The sequence below is a fragment of the Natrix helvetica genome (genome assembly GCF_964273705.1).
Source record: "Natrix helvetica genome assembly, chromosome: 1".
Classification (NCBI taxonomy): domain Eukaryota; kingdom Metazoa; phylum Chordata; class Lepidosauria; order Squamata; family Natricidae; genus Natrix; species Natrix helvetica.
In genome coordinates, this window is record NC_138548.1 from 280,551,942 (window position 1) to 280,575,634 (window position 23,693).

Here is a 23,693-nt window from a genome sequence, read left to right on the forward strand (position 1 = left end):
ATGGGAATAGTGACTTCCTTGTGGATTAGCAGTATACTTTCCCCCCCTTGCAGTCACTATCTCATTTGAGTCGCAGACTCACGTTCTTTTAATGCCTGATGTAGGGAGGGGGAAAGAGTCACCAGCTGAACTTCCCGGACAGATCGACTCTCCTGCCAAATAAGTGGTACAAAGCGCATGGTATCTAAGTATGGATTTCTTTCGGACCCCTCCCCTCCCGCTTCCTCCAGTCTTCTCGTCCTAGTTCTCGAAGTCCTTGTTCAGCTTCAGCCCCTCCGAGAGCTTCAGGTGACTCCCAAGTCCTGCTTTCCCCGTCTCCCTCTTCATTCCTTGTTTTGCCTTGCGGGCAAGGTTGCTCAGTTGGGTCGGGAAGTCAGCCGCGCCCCGTCCAGCCCCGTGCCGCCCAAATAGGGCCTGTCTCGCCCCCCCCCCAACGTCCAGCCTCCTCGCTCACGCTCTTATTTAACGGCGGCTCTTTCCTTTCTTAGAGCCTGCTGTTTCCCCGTCCGGCGCTGCCCCGTTGCTCTCCTGGGACTGTAGAGTCAGTCGCCGATCTCTCAGCTTCGGGACTCCTTCGCGATGCGCACCGGGCTGCTTTTCTCCTTGGCACTGTCTCTGTGGCTCACCAATGCCTGGGCGGCCAGCCGAGCCCCCTACCAACAGATCTTGCAGCACAGCCGAATCCGGGGCAGGCATCAAGGGTAAGGCTATCGAGTAGGGAGACAGCGAAGGGACCGGGAGTGCTCTGGCCGTGGGGCGAGCCATTGAGCCCAACTCATGCCTCCTGGGGGAGGGGAGGTCTATGGGGTGGGGAGGCTCAGGACAGCTCTCTTGGAATGGATGGGACGGACGGGGTGGTCACAAGCCAAAGTTCGTTTCTGTGAGAGCGAGTGAGAGACAGAGTGGTTTTCTAGGTTTAGTTAGTTGCCATTGATTTCTTAGAGGAAAGAGGAAGCGTTTTGGAGAAACCCGGCAGCCCCCATCGCTTTGTTCCAGTTCAAGCAGCCAAATCCTTCAGTAGTTCAAAAATGCTCCACCTCTCCCCAGGGTCTCTCTCTCTCTCTCTCTCTCTCTCTCTCTCTCTCTCTCTCTCTCTCTCTCTCTCTCTCTCTCTCTCTCTCTCTTCTTGCCAATGAGGGGAAAGCTAGCAAATGGTCGATAGGACTGATTGTTTGGGTTAAAGGCCCTTGAGGAAACAAAGACTTTTTCTTTGCCAAATACCGTCCCTCCCCAACAGACATGCCCCCAAAATCACTCAAATGATATACTTTATTGAGCCAAATTGGTAACATGGATAGAAAGGGTGAAGGGGGCGGGAAGAGATCAGGTCAAAGAGCTGATCATGCCCAGAATGTAAGTCCAGTGTGGCTTGAAAGATTGCTGATTTTGAGACATAGTGCTTAACAGTAGGAAAGTAAATTTAACAGTAGGAAAGTAAATGCTGCCCCATGGACCTCTTACTGTCTGAGCCTGTGATCTCTCTCTCTCTCTCTCTCTCTCTCTCTCTCTCTCTCTCTCTCTCTCTCTCTCTCTCTCTCTCTCTCTCTCTCTCTCTCTCTCTCTCTCTCTCTCTCTCTCTCTCTCTCTCTCTCTCTCTCTCTCTTTAAGGTATTCTTGTGTTCTAAGTAACACAATCAGTCAGGCTTGTAAGTAAGATTTGTCTTGCATCAAAGTTTGCTTAGCACAATGATTCCAGGGCTTTTCCTATTCCTGTCACTTTTAAAAACTTTTCTCAGAACACAGCACTGGTTTTGTTCTCCCCAGATGTGATGAATGGATCTTTGTTCAAATCTATGCACTGCGAATCACAAAAGCCTATCTAAGGGACAAACATCCTGGTCAACTTGAAGTCCTTCAGATATTTTTTGAAGACTGTGAGTTGGGGGTAAAGTCTCATGAAACTTGTAATTCAAAAAAGCCTAGAAGGTCATCTATCTTTGATTTACATGAAAACATAATTCTTAGTGTAAAATATGTCAAATGGTTTGGTCCTGAAGAAAGGATCTCTTCACTTGTCTCCTAGTAAGTAAGAATAAAGATGGTGTTTTCTACATTCCTTTTCCTTTTCTTCCAATGCAAACATTCAAAATCACTGCCAGATCCCTAACATGGATGCCCCCCAAGGGTGATGTTCTAGGGTCAAAACGGGCTTGAATTTCAACATTTTCCCCAAGGCTCTTTTCTTTTCGCTGTCAATAATAGGTGTAGGGATGAGAAAAGATTCACCAACTGAACTTGTCTAACAGATCTAACTATCCTGCCAGAAAAAAAATGGTAGCAGGATGGCAACATCCTGATTATTTATTTGCAGTAATGGAAAGCACTTCTATTCCTTTAATTCTTCCTGCTACAACTTCATGCCACCCTCTACAAACTGATCCCACTAAGAACAGTGACAGGCAGACTGTTTTCCAATTGCTAACTTGCTTTTGGAAGCTCTCATCTCTCTACCATAAACAAAGAACCACCTGATCTCCTTGAGAATTATTTGATTGCATTGCATACAACCTGGATCAGTGGTGGGTTGTACTTACCTTCACTACCGGTTCACTGATCGTGTGTGTGTGTGTGTGTGTTCTGTTCGTGCACGCGCCTGACTCATGCTGCACACATGTGCACAATCCACCACCCCTGCGACAACCAGTTGATTGTTGGGGCTCGTGTGCACGCAGGCGCAATTTGCCTTTTGCCATTAAAATAGGTATAGCGCGCAGGCAGGAGGGAGGGCCAAAGGAGCCACCGTACTGGTTCGCTCTCAGCTGCTCTGGGGCACTACTGGTTTGGCCAAACCAGGCTGAATCAGCAGCAACTCACCTCTGATCTGGATGCATTGACTGTAGATGCTAGTAACTAAATCTATCATGCTTGCAGAGCTCCTATCTGGAAGACCCAGAGGGAGAATTATGTCTCTTCCGTGTTCAACGATGCCATGGGACATGGACAGATCTTGGGAAATGGAGCCAAGTAACCACTATCTTGGCTTCTGCTCCAGAGGCAAGGCTGCCAATATTTGTAGTGTAGCTTCTGGAACTGAGAGATGGGTATTTCCTATTGGTGTTACACTAGCCTACTTGCTATTTCTTCCCAAATGCTACAATTTCTTTTCCCCTCTTTAAATACTCTTCGAATACTCTACCACCATTGTTCCTTCCTCCCCAGTCAGACTAATGGTGTACTTTGCTTTGCTGTGCTTTGGCAATACCTCTCTCCTCCCCCCCCCACTCCCCAGTTGGGATTCCTTCCCATTTTATTTAAGATTGCAAAAATCACACACTGGAAAAAAAATGGATAAAGTTTTCTAACTGGCTAAGAGTTTTCTAACTGGCTACCAGATTTCCTGGAGGTGACTCATGGCTGGATTGAAGCATTGTGTGGTTGGAACTTATCTTCCAACACTACAGGATGGAAAGCCTTTGTTTATACTTTCCCGATGGATTACCAAATTTAATATCAATTTCAGAGGTGACTTGGCTCAATGTTTTACCATTATCCACAGAGTATATTAATAGCTGACTCTTTTTTTAATTCCACAAGTCCTATGAGAGGGTTAATTTGGGCGTCCTCCTTGATGCCCGGCTGTCAATGGATGACCATGTGGCAGCCGTGGCAAGGGGGGCGTTCCACCAGGTTCGCCTGGTGCGCCAATTGCGCCCCCTACTGGACCGGGATGCCCTACGCACGGTCACTCATGCGCTGGTGACGTCCCGCCTGGATTACTGCAACACTCTCTACATGGGGCTGCCCTTGGGACGCGCCCGGAGACTGCAGTTAGTTCAGAACGCAGCCGCGTGGGCTGTGATGGGGAGTACGAGGTACTCCCACGTAACACCTCTCCTGCGCGAGCTGCACTGGCTGCCTGTGGTTTTCCGGGTGCGTTTCAAGGTGCTGATTACCATCTTTAAAGCGCTCCATGGCACGGGACCTAGTTACTTGCGGGATCGCATCCTCCCACATACATCCCTGCGGCCAATACGCTCACACAGGGAGGGACTTCTCCTGGTGCCGTCCACTAGGCAATGCCAGCGGGCGACACCGAGGAGTAGGGCCTTCTCTGTGATGGGCCCAACATTCTGGAATGACCTCCCCCCGACATTAGAACCACTTCTGACCTCCGCTCCTTCCGGCAAAAACTGAAGACCCACCTGTTCCGATTAGCAGGCCTGGCATAATTCAACTGTCCCTCCTGGCAAATGTATTATATCTGGTTATTTTAGAGGCTTTTTAATTTACTGTATTTGTTTTTAGGGGTTTGAATTTATTTTATATCTGCTTTGTACAGTTCTTTTAACTACATTTTAACCTCCTCCATGTCAATTGTCAACTGTACATATTTAATTTAATTTTATTGTATCCTGTTATATTTTGTATGAACTGTACACCGCCCCGAGTCCCTTGCGGGAGAGGGGGCGGTCTAGAAGCATTAAATATTATTATTATTATTATTATTATTATTATTATTATTATTATTATTATTATTATTATTATTATTATTAATGTTTAAAACAAAGCCCTGAGAAAGCTTTAAGAGAATCTGTATTGCTGAGTGAGGTTCTTGTTCAATAGAAGGTGTCTTTTGCCCCATAATAAAAAGAAATCAGGTTTTCCTCCCCTCTTCTTCCTTTTAAAGTACCATGTCTGTTCCAAAAGGCTGAAACAAGAAGGAGCAGTTTCAGAAGAGCAAGTCTTGGCCTTGGCCTTTTGGACAGGACACAGGAATCCTTAAATCAAAAGCCAAACATTTTTGTGGTTCAAATGTGATTGATTGCCTCCCTTATCTTTCTTTGAGTAATGGGAAAAACATTGGAGATAAGGTGACAGTGATTTCCATAGGGCTGCTTTATGAGACAAATGTTTGGCTCATGATACAAAGAATCCCTTCGGGGAGAGGGGGCGGTCTAGAAATCTAATTTATTATTATTATTATTATTATTATTATTATTATTATTATTATTATTATTATTATTATTATTATTATTATTATTATTATTATTATTATTATTAATGTTATTAGGCAGATGACAGCTTCTACACAAAAGTAACTGTTTTTCTTTACCCAATACTGCTCCTGCCCAACAGGCATGCAAGCATGTATGTGTGTATGTATGTACATACCTACATACATGCAGTACATATATACATACATGTATGTATATCCTGCCACAATGCCAAAGAACTCTTCATAATTCACAGATATACAGTACAATTAAACTAGGCATGGTCAGATTAAATTTTAAAGCATAAAGTGTGCACATGTAAAACATGAACACTTCAACAAGCAGCAACCTATAAACTTCAAACAAGATGAGATCACAATCCAAATTTCTTACAGAAGAGCTCCATTTTAATCTACTTTTAGAAGGTAGTTAAATTGAGATAATAATATGATTTCCACAAAGGGGGGGGATTCTTAGATTAACAGAGTTGGAAGGGACTTTTTAGGTCATCTAGTCCAACCCCCCACTCAAGCAGGAGACCCCACACCATTTCTGACAAATGGCAGTCCAATCTTTTCTTGAAAGTCTCAAGTGATGAAGCTCCCACAACTTCTGAAGGCAAGCTGTTCTATTGGTTGATTGCTCGCACTGTCAGAAAATTCCTCCTTATTTCTAGGTTGAATCACTCAGTTTCCATCCATTATTCCTTATCTGGCCTTCAGGTGCTTTGAAAAATAGCTTGACCTCCTCGTCTCTGTGGCAGGCCCTGAAATATTGGAACACTGCTATATAAATTGAGATAATAATATGATTTCCACTGGGGGAGGAGGTATTCAAAGGACTTTGAACACCCTCACCTCTCCTGATGCTTGGACACCCACATTTTATCAGCAAAATGTGAAACTTACTGATCAAGCACTCAGGCAGAACTTTTGGTGCTGGTTCTTCCTCAATGGGAAGTTAAACAACCTAAACACAGGAATTAGGCATAAACTCCTGAAACAATAAGAAATAAGTTAAAGAATTTTGCCTCTCTTATTGCCATGGATTAGGCCCAATGTAGGCATTTACCCATGCTTGGGCCTATTCACTTTCTGTCTTCTACTATCAATGTGGTAGGGCAGGGGTATCAGACTCCGATGATATATCATCACATGATGTATCACAACTTTTCCCCCTTCTCTAAAATGGGGGTACTGGTGGTCAGTGCGTGATGCATCCAGCCCACGAATTTGACACCCCTGATCTAGGGTTTCCCAATCTTGACAACTTTAAGATGTATAGACTTCAACTCCCAGAATTCCCCAGCCAGATGATGGTGTTTCCTCTCCTGGAGGCCCATGCTTAACCAAGAAGCTACTTGGGATTAGTCAAAGAGGGCACTTGTGGATTATTATTTTTTATCAATGGCCCAAATTACCATTGTCAGCAGTGAACCAGGCCCTCAGAAGATTTGCCCAACAGATGGTTGGAGAAGTACAGATCTACAATTCAAATTGCACCATTCAAATTGGTCCAACACTACATAGGTCATAGATATTATCAATTGAACTAGCAAATGATAGGATTATGGCAATGGGGTGATGGTAATATTCCTGCTATTCAGATCATATAACAAATCTTCAATAGCAAAGAGAAGGTCTAACATATGTCTGCCCATAATAATGAGACAATCTCATTGTCTCTTGGCATTTACTGGAACCAGTGTCATTTGTATGAAGAGTGGAGTCTCCCAACACCAATTCATTGTATGTGTGTATAGGGGCTACATCATCCGCTCAGCAACTAGGTTTAGTAGTCCAGAGAGGGACCCTGATGTGTGACATAGGTACACCAGCAGAAGCTCTAGCTTGTCTCTTTAGCCCTGCTTAAAAAATAGACAGGAAAACACCGCCACTTCAGAAGCAGTTGCCCTGGCCACTGATTAGGTCTCAAATTAGTACCACTCCTCCTTTCTGAATCTGACCCCAAATGTGGCCCATCAGATATATTTTATTGCAGATAAACTCAAGACATTTAACCCAAAGGTACTTTTTCAAGAAGCAACTGGACTTCCTTTGTTTTTCCTTGGAAATGTTTTGCTTGTTATCCAAGAAACTTTCTCAGAACTGAAGAAGCTGCTTGGGTGAGAAGAAAAACATCTTCAAGTAAAAACAAATAAAGTCCAGTTGCCTCTTGAAAAAGCACCTTTGGGACAACCATGACCTGGATGACTGAGAATCTCCATAGACATCAAGAAGTTTAAGATAGTTAGTTAGATTGGAAAGCTTTCAAATCAAAGACCTTATATTGTCCAGATGAAATTCCAGTGTGGCCTGAAAGTATGTTGACTTTGAAAAATGAAAGTGTGTACTGCAGGAATATAAATGCTGGCACTATGGTTGAGAATGTATTAAATCTCTGCACTTAATCTCTGGTAATAATTAGGAGTTCTTGTACTTTGTATGCTTCCCTCTGACATTTTCCAGTCCATTTCCTGTCTATAGATTCAAAATCCCCATATTCATTTATGTTATGATGATAATCACCTTTGCATCCATGAGATGGAAAATACCTTAAAATAGAAAACTCATAGTCTGCAAGACATCAGCATTTCATAAGGAGTAAACTTTCTTGCCTTACTTTCCAGCTATTTGGATTATGGCTAAAGAAATTCATTATATACAGGTTTCTCTGCTTATCTTCCTCCCTTGCCAGCATCACTCACCTTTTCTTCCCTCAAGAAGGATGGCTTTAAGTAGTTCGTAATCATTAGGCATTACTACCCTAATTCCTTCATTTCTAGACTCTTAAAACATTGCAGAGATAAAAAGTATTTGATAAGGTGGACCATTGTCAGAAATATTTCCAGATATACTCCAAGGATTCTGACTCTATAATAATAAAAATCTGAGCAGAACTTCAGTGTTTATGTGATAGAAGCCTCTAGGTTAAACTAGAGAATGTGTTCTTTATAACCTGCCAGTGTTCAACGATTTGGGCTACTATATTTTCTTTCTAGGAAGCCAAATGGATCCAGCTAATCCATTTTGTCAGTTGTATATTTCTGCACTATCAGAATTGTATAGCATTTCTTGGGGTTCTCCAATTATTATTATCCAAATGTGCAAGTTTAGCCAAACCACTGACTTGGCTTTCCCAGAAGGGTGTTCCCTTTCAGTGGGATTTCAGAGCTCAGTAACCTTTCTTCAACTTAAACAGGCACTTGCTTGTCAAACCAGATATTTAAGGCAAACATCGTGTATGTATACATTTGTATGTGTACACATAATCCTCACTGTCATCTTTATCATTAATTTTTGCCAAGTTTCCTATTTTAAAATGAATTGTCTCCTGTCTCTGGATAATGAGCCACATGGTATTAATTTATTCTCATCAACTCAAGATATATCATATAGGTGGAAAGTAGAACTTAATAGTTAGGGAATATACTATCCAATTGAGTTTGTCTTCTGGTAACTATATTAACACTTTTGACAGCCCTTTCAAAAAGCTCATGGCTCTTCCAAAAATAATTCAGAGATCTTTTCTTAATTCATCACCTTCTCTATTTCTCTTTTCCTTCTACTCTTCTTAATTTTGATAATCATGATGATTATTTGTCCATTCATAGGCTTGTATTATCTGCCCAAATTATGTGAATTTCTGCTTTTTGCTGAGAGGTGCTGTTCTGAGACAGAGCTTGAAGACTTGGACTTTATTGATTTTATACATTGAAGTCATAGGTATCAACCTTTTATTTAATGCCATGGAGAAAATGAAATCAAACAAACCAAAGGTCCAGATGCCGTCAATCTATACATGTGTATCTGTGTTACTTGGCTTGTTGTCAGGCTTGACACAAGATATGTTTGTTTCCTGTGTCAAAGTGAAATCCAGATCTCTTAGTCAGATAAATTATTTTGGCATCCGAGGGACAAAGTCTCAAAGCAACTGGTCACCCATCACAGTGTAACAATGCTGTACAACAACAATAATTCTAGGTTGCTCTTCCTTGCCACACAGAACCAGATGTCTAAAGCAGCCATTCTATCTAATTTTATCAGCTGGCCTACCCTACATAAGAAAGAATCTCTGGTTTCATTTTTTCCCCTTGAGATGTGTGTTCTCGTGAATCAAATGGAACAGATAGCATTAAATGTTGAACTCAAAGATGAAACAAATCAAGTTGATATATGCCAAAGATAAAAGGCTTTTAGAAGGCTTTGAATGTAATTCAAGCAAATTAAGTTAATCCTTTCAATGGCCTGTTTATCTAAGAATTGCATTGAGATTTTTATCTTGTGAACTCTAGACAGAGTTGCTGGATCATAATTCCCACTCTTCCAAACAATAGAAGTGTTGAGATGATGTGAGTTATACTCCAACCTCCCAGAGTGAATTAGATTGTGGAAGGCTGCCCAACAATTTTATTGGTCTACTGTTGTGATATTATCTCCTTGCAAATGGAAACTAAGTCCCCCCGCTCTTATTTAGCTTATAAAACCCATTCTAACCCAAAGGTGGCTCACATCAATCTCAGTAGCATTTCCAGTTAAATATAGGACCAGATTCATAAGAAATGAATATGCCAATTCCTATGCTGTTTAGCTAACTTAGATTGCTACAAGATGTGGGATGCCCATTAGTATTTTTTTTAAAGCAAGTAGGCCTGGTATTAGTAACTGGAACATCAGTTGCACAGACTAGTCCCTGGGTTTGTTCCTGGGTAGGCTAATGAAAGAGCTTGGCTGCTAAGCTATCATTTAATTGGGGACTCCTACATCCAAATCCAACTCTAAGGAGTATCCATACCATCATTTGATCTTCATTGGGAGAGCACATAAAATACTGTTCACTTCCAGCAGCATTTGATTTATATTCCCATTTCACAGTCAACCAGATTTTTAGACTGGAATTTAAATTTTTGTCCCCCTATCAAGTGCTTCCCAAGGACCTAGGGTAGGCAGATATTGTTGTTTAACCATCTCAGGCTGTAAGCTGTTCCAAATAAAGCTGCCTTTTGCAATTGACTGATGCTGATTTTTTTCAATGCCGATAGTGTTCAGATGGAATGACACTCAAGGCACCTATTAATATTGATAATATTTTTGCTTTCTTTTGCCAGAAGCATTCTGCTTCTATTTGCGGATCTTTATATTTTATGATTTACTTATTCTTATTATTTTATATTGAGTTAGTTGAGTTTCTCAAGAGTTCATTTTCATTGTTTAATGGTAGAACTAAATAAAAAGATAATGTTGGAGCTGGAAGATAATTGATAGGTTCCTATTCCTATTCTATTCTTTTCTATAGTTCTCTTCATGTCTACCTGTCCTATTATTATGTATAAGCTGAAACAGACAGTGAAAAATATATTATTGCTTTTCTTTCAAAAGTAGAGGTTGTTGGCCATAACTCATTGCCATCTCAACATTTTCTTCTTGTATATTACTTAATATATTGTTTTCTCTTGGTGCTACCCTAATGGGAGCTCAGCTAACTATGAATTCAGCTTTATATACTTTTATATTTATACACAAAACATTTCAAGGAATATTGGCAGAATAGCATATCCATATGCAATGTGCTGTTACAGCATGATAACATGCATGCAAAAAGTATGGGTTTGACATTGTATTAGGTTTGACAGGAGAATCCTGTCTGTTAGAAAATGTCAACTGGTAGGGTCAAAGAAGAAAGCATCTTCTATTGTGATATCCGCCCTCTGCTAAAACATTATCCTAAAGATCAGATTGGCTCCAAACCTAAAACCTTTTGCAAGGATTTAGAGACATGACATTGGCACCCAGAACTGGGGACCAGATGTGGAATCAAGTGCATAGTTGTTGTGTGGAATATTGATACTTTTGAATACTTCAGCTGCAGATTATATTACAATTTGTACCTGGTTTTATATACAGTATTTGTATTGCTTTTAACTGCTGTAACTTGTCCAGAGTTATGAATTTGAGATAAGAGGCTATATACAGTAAATCAAACAACCAGCCTTATCATCAAATCATGAAGACTTATCATCAAGACATGACTTGAAATAGCTTTCTCAACCATGCACACATGAGACACCTTGAATCATGGTTGTAGGAGTGTTCAGGCAGTATAACCAATGATATTTGGTGGTACACTCGCTAGCTGCCTTGATAGAAAATATACCGTTCTATCTTAAGCACTTAAAATTATTATGATTGTCAGAGAGGAAAAGGTATTTTTTAATTATTAATTCAGAGGAAGACAAGCCCTGATCTTGCTTGATGTCAAGTCCCGGTTGAGTTTATAGTAGTTCTTTTATATTCTATCTCCTGGAAGTTCAACAACGACAACAATAATACATTTCTTAATCTTTGCAGTGTTTATTTCTGATGTATTCTCAAGACATGTTTGAATGCCAAGCTGTGAATGGAGAAATGCACAATAATATTTCTCCTTTGATTTGTAGCCCCAATGTATGTGCTGTGCTGAAACTCATTGGAACCAACAAGAAATACATGCCAAATTGCAAACTGTGGTACCAGAAGAAAATATGTGGAAAATCAACGTAAGTAAGGTTTAAGAAAAAGGAGAAAGTTTTTCTTTTTGTGCTCAACAGGCATGCAAATGAATAATGAAGTAAGGTTTTCTTCCTGACTTTTTCAGCCCCATGAGGGATATCTGCAAATCAATCTGAGGTCTGCCCTGGCAAATCTAACAAGCTTAACTTAAAGCTTCCGGGGGGGGGGGGGGTGGCCTTGATGCATACTCTTGGAAGGAAGAAGCAATCTGCACTCAGTTAGGAATTTATACAGGCTGGCTAACTGCCAGTCTTCTGCTAAAGTCTTCTAGGCTTCTGAGAAAGGTGTATCCTCCCCAAGGTCGGATAAATTTGGAATTTGAGGATGAGATAAATATAAGTATCATGAAAGAACCAGACAACTAGCCTGGCCTGAGTAACTTATAGATTGATCATCTGTGATGATAAATATGTTTCTACAGAAGATGAAATCAACAGAAGTTGTTAGAAGAGGGAAAATATGTTTTAAGGGAACCAGTGTCTTAGAGCAAAAGCATATACGTGTTTTTACATCAATGGTTGCAAGCAAGTAGGGCTGGCAAAGTGGTGCGCCCAGGATAAAATTTTGCTTAATTTATATGAAAAAATATATGTGAAAAATTAATTGCAGTTCAATAAAGTCATTTTAGTGATACTGATTCTGCACTGATTTAATAATCTCTATTCATCACATGGGCATTTACGGTTTGCTGATGGCAGTGTTTGGAGAGTTGTATAGACTATATTGACAACTCTGGAAGGTTTGAAGCTTTTAATTATGCCCTTCTGTATTTGAGACACATTTTTATAATGAAGCCTCAGCACCATGGCATTATGGGGGAGTTTGAATCCCAAAATATAGTACTTTTCTCTGGAAAGAAATAGCGACCCTATTCCTATTTTTTTTTCCTAGATCAGAAAAGTTATAAGAGGAGGTTTATTGGGAACATACAGTATCAAAGAATGTTATAAAAAATTGACAGTCTTATTATTTCCAATGTTCAGTGTAGAGAGTAAGGGACATAATCTTAATGTATAATAGATAGATGAGATCCATTACCAAAGCAACAAGGGATAAAAACCTGAATTCAAAACAAGCAGGAAGTACACAGAAATGTCTCAGATAGACATCTCCCTAATTCATATCAGTATTAGATGAGGAGGAGGTAGAAGCACAATCAGATTTGTCAGGTTCTGTTATTATAGCTACTCTCAATAAAAGTAGTCTTAGCCTTCCTAGCCATGGTCTGGTCTTTGTGGTGAGGCTGCCACTCAGAAATGGTTTGCCAAAAATGTAAAGTGAGGCTTGACAAAATGTCCAGATGTAGCTTGGAAAGGACTGTTGTTGGGTGGATCTTAATTGGTTAAACAATGACCCCACAAGTGCTTATTTATGGCTTTGCGCCATCCTGCAAGGAGATTTTGAAAAGATGTCCCATGGAGTTAGGTTAGGCCCTGCCTTTCCATTATTTGAGCACAGAATTTGAATGCAAGAGCGGTGGTTGGCTTATCAAATTGGTAGCAGACAGGAAGTTGGCAAGGGTTATCAGTACTAGGGAATACATAATCAAAATTCAAATGATCTTGACAGATCTAAACTAACAAGATGAAATTCAACAGAAATACATTTTAAGTCCGACATTCAGCAACAAAAGGATAAAAAGCAGGTGGGAAGGGTGAGAGCAAACTTGGCAAAAAATATACGTGAAAAGGATTTGAGTGTCTTGTTGTAGCTTGAATGTAAAAGAATGTAAAAGCCAGCATGGTAAAAAAAAAAAAAAGCAAATGCAATCATAGATTATAGGAACAGAATAAGACTGGTGAGATCATGAGAAGTAGATTCTCAGCTTTTATGTTACATTTGTCAAAACTTACCTTGAGTACTTAACTGTTCATGGATGTTACATTTGAAAAAGTGCAATGAAAAATTGGTAAATGTCCAGGGAAGTTGCTGTAAGGAGTGACTGAAGGAACCTGGGTATCTTTAGCCTGAAGAACATCTTAATAAGGGGTGGCTTGCATATTATATGCAAAAGATGGAACTTGTTGCTCTGTATGGCAGAGATTTATGTAATTCTAGTCTCAATCTCTTTGCATTCATTCCTTATTCCCCCCCCCACCTTCCATTTTCTTGTTTCATGATTTGATGCAGTTTTTCCCCTATGAAACACCAGCAGTGACATGATCATATATATATCCCAAACAACTGAGACATTCACAGAATACTTCATTCTAAGAAAAAAAAACTTTTTTGTTATATCTGTTTTATAAAAAGTAGACTGTCGGGAATGATGTAATTAAATACCATCTTGAAAAAAAATGGAATAACTCTTGCAATTGATAAAGTTACTGGGACATGACCAAATGCAGCAGCAGCATCTCTTTTCCAATTATTAACCAATTCAACATGATCCACAGCCATTGTAAAAAAATATTCAAAAATCTATATATCTGGAAAATCCTTACTTGGGCAGTAACAATTAATAATAACAGTACATTTATTAAAGCACTTAATCATCAATATATTTAAAAAAAACATTTCTGGACCACTTATTTCTTGTTCCACTGCCAATTTTAAGCAGTTGTTAATCAAAATTTCTACCCTCTAGCAGATTTTTAGTAAACTGATCCCCTAGACCAGGAGTCTCCAAACTTGGCAACTTTAAGCCTGGACGACTTCAACTCCCAGAATTCCCCAAACAGCTTTGCTCATTGGGGGGAAAGTGCCATCTGTAAAACATTTTATACATATTTTCCTTACAGACTACTGACATCACTAATTTGTAATTTTTATTCCCAGTTTTAGAATGTATGTTTGATTTGGAATTAGACTGCATGGAGAAGTAGGTTTGTATAACTGTCAGTATATGTTTGGATTAGATGTTGGTTTAAGAGCAATGACAACTAAAGTGATATCACAATATTTTATTAACTATACAGTGAAGAAGAACTCTGTTTAGTTAATTAGATAGTTTTTCAAAGATAGATGTTGAAGCAAAGAATTATTCTCCCTGATAGCATCCTTACATTTTTTTCGATTTTACTCATGACTGTAACAGAATGATTTAGTTTACCAGGAATGGCATAAGTCTGTAAGAATTCCATCCCACATGAATGCAAACAAGAATACCTTTACTCCTAGGTCACTATAAAAGAGACTTTAAAAAGTAATGATTTGAGGGAGTAATGTAGCAGGTAAGCAATTAAGAAATTTCTAGAGGTTTTGAATGTCAACTTGTGTCAGCTTTAGCCAGCATGCCCATTGGCAGGAGATTATGGGCTTGAAGTCTAAAACAATTGCTGGACACAATATTCCATACTTCCAGTGTACAGGATAGTTGCCATGACTATCTGTATTCTATTTCATCCAAATTTCTCCGGTTTGTGTTTGGTAAAGGAGGGCTGGTCAATAACTTTTGCATTAATAAGGATAATCATAGACAACACTTGAATCTGAGTTATATTACTAAAGCATACAAGACATTGGAAGCCAGGAGAATCAGAATTTAGAACATCATTGCTTAGTTTCAAACTGGGAAAGAAAGCAGGTATCAGCCCTCCAAAGCAAACCAGAAAGGAAACATGATCAGTTAAGCTAACTTTATTTTATTCTAAGACTACATTAACAGAACCTTGCAAGTCTGAAATTGCAGATTTCCTGCTTTCTCTTATTAGCCTGATCAATTAGGGTGGGTCCTTCCTAAGTTTTTTTCTCTGACCATTAAGCAACTGTGGGATCCACCCTCTCTTGTCTGATTGTTCCCTCGGACACATCACTTCCTCTCTTCCCTCAAGGTCATTCCCACATACCATTCCAACAGAAAAACCAAACAGGAAAATGGAGCAGGAAGCCAGTTGATTCTGACCCAAATATGTAGCATGTGTGCCATCACATCCTTCTTCAGTTCCTTCTTCAGGAACAAAATATGTGAAAATCAGTTTTTAATTTGACATGAGGGACTTACCATAGAAGCTAAGCTAAGAACATAGCCCATAAAAATTCTTCTTCTATCTCTGTGTAACATAACTAGAACTGTGAATCCCAAAGCCTCCTTAGTTTTTAATTGTAGCTTAGCATAGAGATAGGCAGTGTCTTCTTTTTTTCAGGCTGCTTATTCTGCACCTGAACAATAATAGCAATATTATTTAGTCTTACGGTATATAGTGCTTTGACAGTTCTTACTGTTTAAAAGGACGTGTTTTTTTTTCTTTCATAGGAAACAAACTTAATAAAACTACTAACCACTAGATAATACCACTTGGAGAAGCAGATGTTGGGAATGGTTTCTGGTTACGATTCATCCAGCCAGTGGTATAACTAGGATAATGGTTCAAGCAGTGGTGGAATAAATAATTAGATGTCATAAGTAAATATGCTACACTTTCAATGCTAGTGCACACATATCAAGCTCTTCAAACTCAACATTTTCCTTTCCACTACCTCTGTTTTTCAGTGAGAGAGGTATTTACCTAGGCTAAGTAGTGACCCATAAAGATGGTATAGAATAATAATGTTGAGCTACAACTGTCTATTTTGTGTATATTTGCCTCAGATTTATTTCTCCATAATATGTGGAACCCTGCTGACATCAACTTAAAGACAAGCAATTTCTTTTTAGTCATTTATTCCCTTAGGCTCTGTGCTCATTAATTTTCAGTTGATCCACCAAATCAAGCAAACACTTCTACTGAAGAGTTCAGACTGCCCTTCTAAGTTTGTATACATTAGGTTTCTGGCCAGTTAGTAGCAGCTCATTAACGCCCATTTCTCTATAAATAAGTCTTTGAGAAACAACATTCTATCTTGGGAATTCTTGATGCTGAACTGTGTCTGAATTCTCCATTAATCTTTTGTGTGTGTGTGTTTAATTCTGGTTTGAACTAAAAATCTGTCTAGACTATTAAGGGTGAGTTTATTTGGCCATATAAATGTGTATATCTGTACTAAAGAAAAAGTCAGTGTGAGATTGAAAAGTGTACCAGTGGGGTGTTGAAAGCTCCAAACATCAAAGAAAACAAATTATTTTAAGGAAAACATTTCCCATATGGAATATATATATAAAGTCTAGACAATGAGTCAGGATTTTCCTAGGTAACGTTTCTTGGAAATTGCAGAACAGAATCTGTTTTTATAAATGTATTTGTATTTGTTGCACAGTTTAAAATTTAATTATATTAAAGATTTTTTTCATCCTGTAACACAGTAAAGATCAAATCATAAAATGCCAAATAGTTTTAACTTGCTGCCATCCAATGATTCTCTCCTATTTCATATACAGATACATTCCTATATATTTCATAATATTTTAATCGAATATGGCTTGCTTGCTTTTGAGTCAATTCTATAGGTTAAATACACAGGCAAATGCATTATGCTCTTTGCAGTTTTGACACTTAGATTATATTGTCTGCTTTTCTAAAAGTAGCATATTTAGAAGTTAACCAATATTGGGGAAAGATGAAGCTTTTTTCCCTTATGAAAAAGAAAACCATAGCTTTTATTTTGTTCTTTAAAAATAATAATAAAATGGAGGGTTTTTTAAATGCTGACTTTTATTTCTATATATTCTATCTAGTCTTCTGCTATAAGGCAGAGAAAAGACAACCGACCAGCAGCTGTTAAATTTGTCAAAGGCAACTCATTAATTTGATCACTGATCATTTTTTTTAAAAAAAAATAAATCTTAGAACATAACTAATTGGCCTGGATGTTTATTTACAACACAAGAGGTACATTCATTGGCTGATTTATTTACCTGATTGCTCATAATACAGTTGGGATATGAGTTCATATAAATTGAGCCATGAGTTCATATAAATTGGTACAAGAGAATGAAAAAAATATTTAAATCAATTCCTAGTCAAGTATGCTGGTCAAAGAAAGCAAAAATTATCTCCCAAGGAAAGACATATTATTCTAGTATTGAGGCTTGATGAGAAAAAACGTTAGATAACTTGTTAAAATAATAAACATAATGGAATTATGGATATCATCCAAACAGTGATTAAATACAATGTAGGAGCCCAGCAGATACCAAAGTATCTTAATCTGCTAAAAAAAAAATCACTTCATTACTTTTAATGTAGATTACAGTTGATCACCCTGATATACATAGATGAATTGAAACTTTTTAAGCTTTAGAAAGACGCAAAGAATGGATGTATGTTTAACAGTTAAAAAACAATATATGATGTTAGCTTCAATGAATATGTTTTATGCACATTTTGCTAAAGTGATACCCCCTTAGTAGATCTTGCTCCCCAATATGGTAAGTGAGTGTCAGGCGCAAAAGATCAGGACTACACATGAAGCTCCAATTAAACTGATTTATTGCTAATTATTCCTATACACAGAAAACTATTCATTAATGGTTAGCACTATCTTAGCATTAGATAAGGGTAAATGAAATTCAAGAGAGGTTGGACTTACTTCATTTGTGACTACATAGAGACTCTAGACTGATTCACCTTTTGACTCTGCCCCCTGGTTCTGCCACTTCTGTTATAGTAAAACACGTTGATTTTCCAGTTCATCTTTAGAATCCCTCCCCTTAGTACTCTACCATTTTTCAATTAATTTCACCAATCATCTTTCCAGTTGTTCTATATGACTTTTCAGGAAGATTGATGGCAGGGGGGAGTTCGACCAGTTCGGACCGGTTTGGGCAAACCGGTAGCTCTGATGATCAGCTGGGAGTGAACTAATTTGCTCCGACGATCAGGTGGGCACTTTACTGACCTATATCTTCTCAGCTGATTCGCGCGGCAGAGCAGATTGCCATGCCTCAGCTGTGTTACTTCCCAGCAGTAATGTGGAAGGTAAGTTTTCTTAAAACTGCACAGACGTGCGCGCGTGAAGTGCACAATTACCGAACCAGTTGTTAAACTGGCAGGATCCTACCACTGGTTGATGGTCACAAATTACAGAATGATAGGTCAATGCAGACTGATATAACTTAATTTCAGTCAACTTTCACTGTATCAATTATGCCAGATGGTAACTGACATTTTGGTTGATTTATCTTATTATGCTGTGCATATTTCTCACTACAGAGTTGTTGCTTATGAATGTTGTCCTGGATATGAAGAAGTTCCTGGAGAAAAAGGCTGCCCAGCTGGTAAATAAGATTATTAAGTGACATTTACAGGTCCCCCAGTTTGAACCATATAAATTTGTAGTGATCAATGTATTGATGTGTATCTCTTGATTTGACCATTGAGCAATAAATCAATAAGTAAAAAAGCAAATTATAATAATATTTTTTCAAATATCTGTTCTAAACGGAGTGATATAAAAAGAGGCAGATTTTTTTTAACATTTAAAACCGGTCATTATGCTTTCTGTTTTCAAAGTATAAACAATATTAAATAGCTAGCAAGACAAGTACAGTATTGCCTATGTGCGGGATTTAATTAGTTAACACATATACAGAGCAAACAGGTTCTCATCTGGCATCTCAGAGTAAAACCTTTCAGTCCTAATTTTATTTTATTCCTATTTTCTGTCACATATTTTGGCTTTTGTTACACAGGCAAATGGGAGATTATAGTGAATTTTCTTTCCTCAGCATTTCCATAAACCACGCTATTTTTGTCTGTCAATGGCTATTAATTATGATGGCTAAAGGAAACTTTAATTTCAAGAGTAATGTGTCTGGGGTGTGCGTGGAATGTAAGGAGAAATAAGCTGCCTTAAGAAATATGACAAAGAAGTTCTTAGCAGGCATTTTCTAGAAACAGAACTGAACTAAGCACTTTTTTTTCTGATACAGCAATGCTACCATTTATCTTCTTCAGTTACCTCTTTCGAGTTTCCATTTTGTTGCTTTCTCATAGTAGAGCAGATTTCTTTTCTTTCTGCCCGTTTTCCTTAAAACTTTTCAACTCTCTTTCCTATCCTTTCCTTCCTTTCCTTTCCTTTCCTTTCCTTTCCCTTCCCTTCCCTTCCCTTCCCTAGAAAACTGTTCATAAACCAGTCTCACTTCACTTTATCTGCCTTCCTATGCAGCACCTTTACATTCATGGGTTCTGTACAACTGACACACACACCAGGCATATATGGTGTGTTAGGTATTATACACTATTCTTTAGTGTATAATATATATATATCTGATATCTATTTATTTCTGTCTTATCTTATCCTATCTATCTATTTATCATCTATCTATCTATCTATCTATCTATCTATCTATCTATCTATCTATCTATCTATCTATCTATCTATCTATCATCTATCTATCTTTATTTATTTTTATTTATTTAATTTAATTAGCACTTCTAGACCGCCCCCTCTCCCAAAAGGGACTCGGGGCGGTGTACAGTCCATATCAAAAACATCATACATAATAACAATTAGAATTATTAGATGGATAAATACATAAATAAATAAGAGGAGGATAAAATAGACAGAACTGTAATTGCTAAATAAATAATTTAAAATATACAAAATTTAAAACCCGTGTCCTATAAAATTAAATCCCCTAAAAAACCAGTAGGAAATATATATGCCAGGAGGTAAACGTTAAGAATTATGCCAGGCCAACCAGTCGGAACAGGTGTGTCTTCAGTTTCTGCCGGAAGGAGCGGAAGTCAGTGGTGGTTCTAATGTCGGGGGGGAGGTCATTCCAGAGGGTTGGGCCCATCACAGAGAAGGCCCTACTCCTTGGTGTCGCCCGTTGGCATTGCCTAGTGGACGGCACCAGGAGAAGCCCCTCCCTGTGAGAGCGAATTGGCCGCAGGGATGTATGTGGGAGGATGCGATCCCGCAGGTAACTAGGCCCTATGCCATGGAGCACTTTAAAGATGGTGGTCAAAACCTTGAAACGCACCCGAAAGACCACAGGTAGCCAGTGCAGCTCGCGCAGGAGCGGTGTTACGTGGGAGTACCTAGTACTCCCCATGACTGCCCGCGCGGCTGCGTTCTGGACTAGCTGCAGTCTTCGTGCGCGTCCCAAGGGAAGCCCCATGTAGAGAGCATTACAGTAGTCCAGGTGAGACGTCACCAGTGCATGAGTGACCGTGCGTAGGGCATCCCGGTCCAGAAGGGGGCGCAATTGGCGCACCAGGCGAACCTGGTGGAACGCCCCCCTAGCCACGGCTGCCACATGGTCGTCCATTGACAGCCGGGCATCTAGGAGGACGCCCAAATTGCGCGCCCGTTCCACAGGGGGCAGTTGTTCGCCCCCTATGGCCAGCGTTGGAGTCAGCTGACTGAACCGAGGTGCCGGTAGCCACAGCCACTCAGTCTTGGAGGGGTTGAGTTTGAGTCTGTTGTCCCCCATCCAGACCCCGACGACTTCCAAACACCGGGACATCACTTCGACAGCCTCGCTGGGGTGATTTGGGGTTGAAACGTACAGCTGAGTATCATCAGCGTACAGATGGTATTCAACCCCCAAACCACGGATGATCTCCCCCAGCGGCTTCACATATGTGTTGAACAGGAGGGGCGAGAGGACTGACCCCTGTGGCACCCCACAACCTCAGGGTCGACCTCTGCCCCCCTGTCAATACACATTGCGACCGGTCGGAGAGGTAGGAGCCGAACCACCGTAAAACGGTGCCCCCGACTCCCATCCCCTCCAGCCGGCGCAATAGGATACCATGGTCGATGGTATCAAAAGCCGCTGAGAGGTCTAATAGGACCAGGATAGAGGAACAACCTCTATCTCTGGCCCTCCAGAGATCATCGACCAGCGCGACCAAGGCTGTCTCTGTGCTGTGCCCGGGTCGGAAGCCGGACTGGCGTGGGTCTAGATATTCGGATTCGTCAAGGTGTCGTGGAAATTGCTGTGCCACCACATTCTCAACAACCTTCGCTAAAAAGGGAAGGTTGGAGACTGGACGATAATTAGCCAGCTCCATTGGGTCCAGTGAAGGCCTCTTGAGCAAGGGCCTCACCACCGCCTCTTTCAAGGCAGTTGGTAGGAAGCCCTCACCTAATGAGGCGTTCACCAGGCCCAGAAGCCAGCCTCGTGTCACCTCCCAGGATGCCAGTACCAGCCAGGAGGGACACGGGTCCATTGAACATGTGGTGGGTCGCAGCCGTCCACACAACCTGTCCAAATCCTCGGGGGCAACAGAGTCAAACTCCTCCCAGAATGGTCTCACAAGACTCACTGTTGACGGCTCGTCCGGTCCACTGGAGGGAGCCCATCCGCTCCGGATCTGAGCGACTTTGTCCTGCAGATATTCCCCAAACTCCTCTGCTCTACCCTGCAAGGGTGCCCCCCGCGTCCCCTGTGACAGGAGAGAGCGGGTCACCCTAAACAGGGCAGCAGGGCGGTTATCCGCGGACGCAATAAGAGCGGCACAATGTCTACGTTTGGCCGCTCTCAATGCCACAAGGTAGGTCCGTAAATAGGCTCTTACCTGTGTTCGATCAGACTCGGAGCGTGAGGATCTCCACCTGCTCTCTAGACGTCTCCTATGGCGCTTCATCACCCTTAGCTCCTCGGTATACCGAGGTATCTCTATCTATCTATCTATCTATCTATCTATCTATCTATCTATCTATCTATCTATCTCTATCTATCTATCTATCTATCTATCTATCTATCTATCTATCTATCATCTATCGTTTCTCAATTTCAATTCTGCGTTGATGGCACAGAAGAGCAGCCTGGAGTGAAAAAAAATGAAACCTGCAAATTGCTTTCTATAAATTACTCTTCCCCACCTCCCACCCCATGTTTTCTGTTGAATCTTAAATGTGTCTGCAGTTGCAAATGGATGCCTAAAGAGTAATAAACTGTAGGAAAATGATGGAATGAGAAAGAGTGAAGTCTCATTCTCCTCGCTGCTTCTCCACCTACAAAGTAATATTTTTAACTTAATATCTGGTCCGCAAAAATCCAGATAACCACTAGATAGAAGAAGAGAGATTTCTGTTTTGTCCTTTTAATCGTTATCTGGTTTTCTGCACAGCAGATACGGTGTGCCTACGCAATTGTTCCCATGTCCATGCAAAATATCATTTGCCACTTTTGTTTCTCTTTTCTGTCTTCTTCAGATTTAAAATAGCAATCAAGATAACTCTAGGTCTAGGTCTAAGTTAGTAATATGTGAAAAAATTGTGTCGATTCAGTAGTTTGGATTTAGACGTAATTGTTTTTCAAGAACCAGGAACAGGATTTAAATAATTCTGTCTAATCTGTCTCATTGATTTCAATTGGCCTCACTAACTCTCAGCACCACCCTATTGCTTAATTATTTGATTATAATTGAGAAATAACTCTAACCCCAATCAGAGAGCCAGTTTAATACAGTAATTAAAGCATGAGGTAGAAACTGGGAGTTCTAGTTCCACCTTAAGCACAAAGCCAGAACTGGATGACTTTGGCCCAGTCAGTCCCTCTCAGCCTTAGGAAGGAGGCAATGCTAAGCCACTTCCAACATTTTGTCAGAAAAACTACAATGACTTGTCTAGGTCAGTGGTGGGCAACCCGTGGCTCGCGAGCCACATGCGGCTCTTTACACCCTTTAATGCGGCTCTTCTGTGTGCCGGGTGCCCGCTCCCCTCCCTCCTCTCGGGCTTCGGAGGAAAGCTTCTGCAAAAGCCCGGGCGAGTGACAACCAATTTTGGTCCTATGACTGCAGAATGCTGCAAAATACCATAAATGCAGGCCAGTTTGAGTGTTTCAAATGTGATTGGAACACTCAACAAGGTGGCCACAGTGTGTGTGTGTGAGAGAGAGACAGACAGACAGAGAGAGGAACAGAGAGGGAGTGAGGGAGGGAATCAGAGAGAGACTGACAGACAGACACACACACACACACAGACAGAGAGAGAGAGACAGAGAGGGGGAGGGAGGGAGAGAAAGATAGACAGACAGAGAGAGAGACACACACAGAGTGAGTGATTAAGTGAATGAGTGAGAGACAGACACACCCACATACACAGAGTGACAGAGAGAGGAAGGGAGGGGAGAGAGACAGAGGGAGAGACAGAGACAGACACACACACACACAGAGTTAGTGAGAGACAGACAGACAGACACACACACACAGAGTGACAGAGATGGGGGAGGGAGGGAGAGAGAGACAAAGAGCCAGAGAGAGAGAGAGAAAGAAAAAGAAAAAAAGAAAGAAAGTGGGAGAGAGAGATGAAATTAAAAACAACAACATACAAACCTGACTTACTCAAACTATCCAAGGAAATGCAAGGCCAATGTTCACATTAGTGGTTGTGACTTTGTCAGTCAATGTCAGGATGTAATTTTCTCTACATTGTA

General features: G+C 40.3%; 1 protein-coding gene across 1 annotated transcript in view; it reads left to right on the plus strand.

Moving 5' to 3' along the window:
* The first annotated feature begins 456 nt into the window (after nt 1-456).
* The window catches only part of TGFBI (transforming growth factor beta induced), a 45,799-nt gene continuing 22,562 nt past the window's right edge, over nt 457-23,693 (plus strand). The window contains exons 1-3 of the mRNA XM_081965246.1: nt 457-701; nt 11,371-11,469; nt 18,514-18,578. Coding sequence (XP_081821372.1) covers nt 580-701; nt 11,371-11,469; nt 18,514-18,578 — 286 coding nt within the window. The 5' untranslated portion in view covers nt 457-579. The remainder of the gene's footprint in view (nt 702-11,370; nt 11,470-18,513; nt 18,579-23,693) is intronic.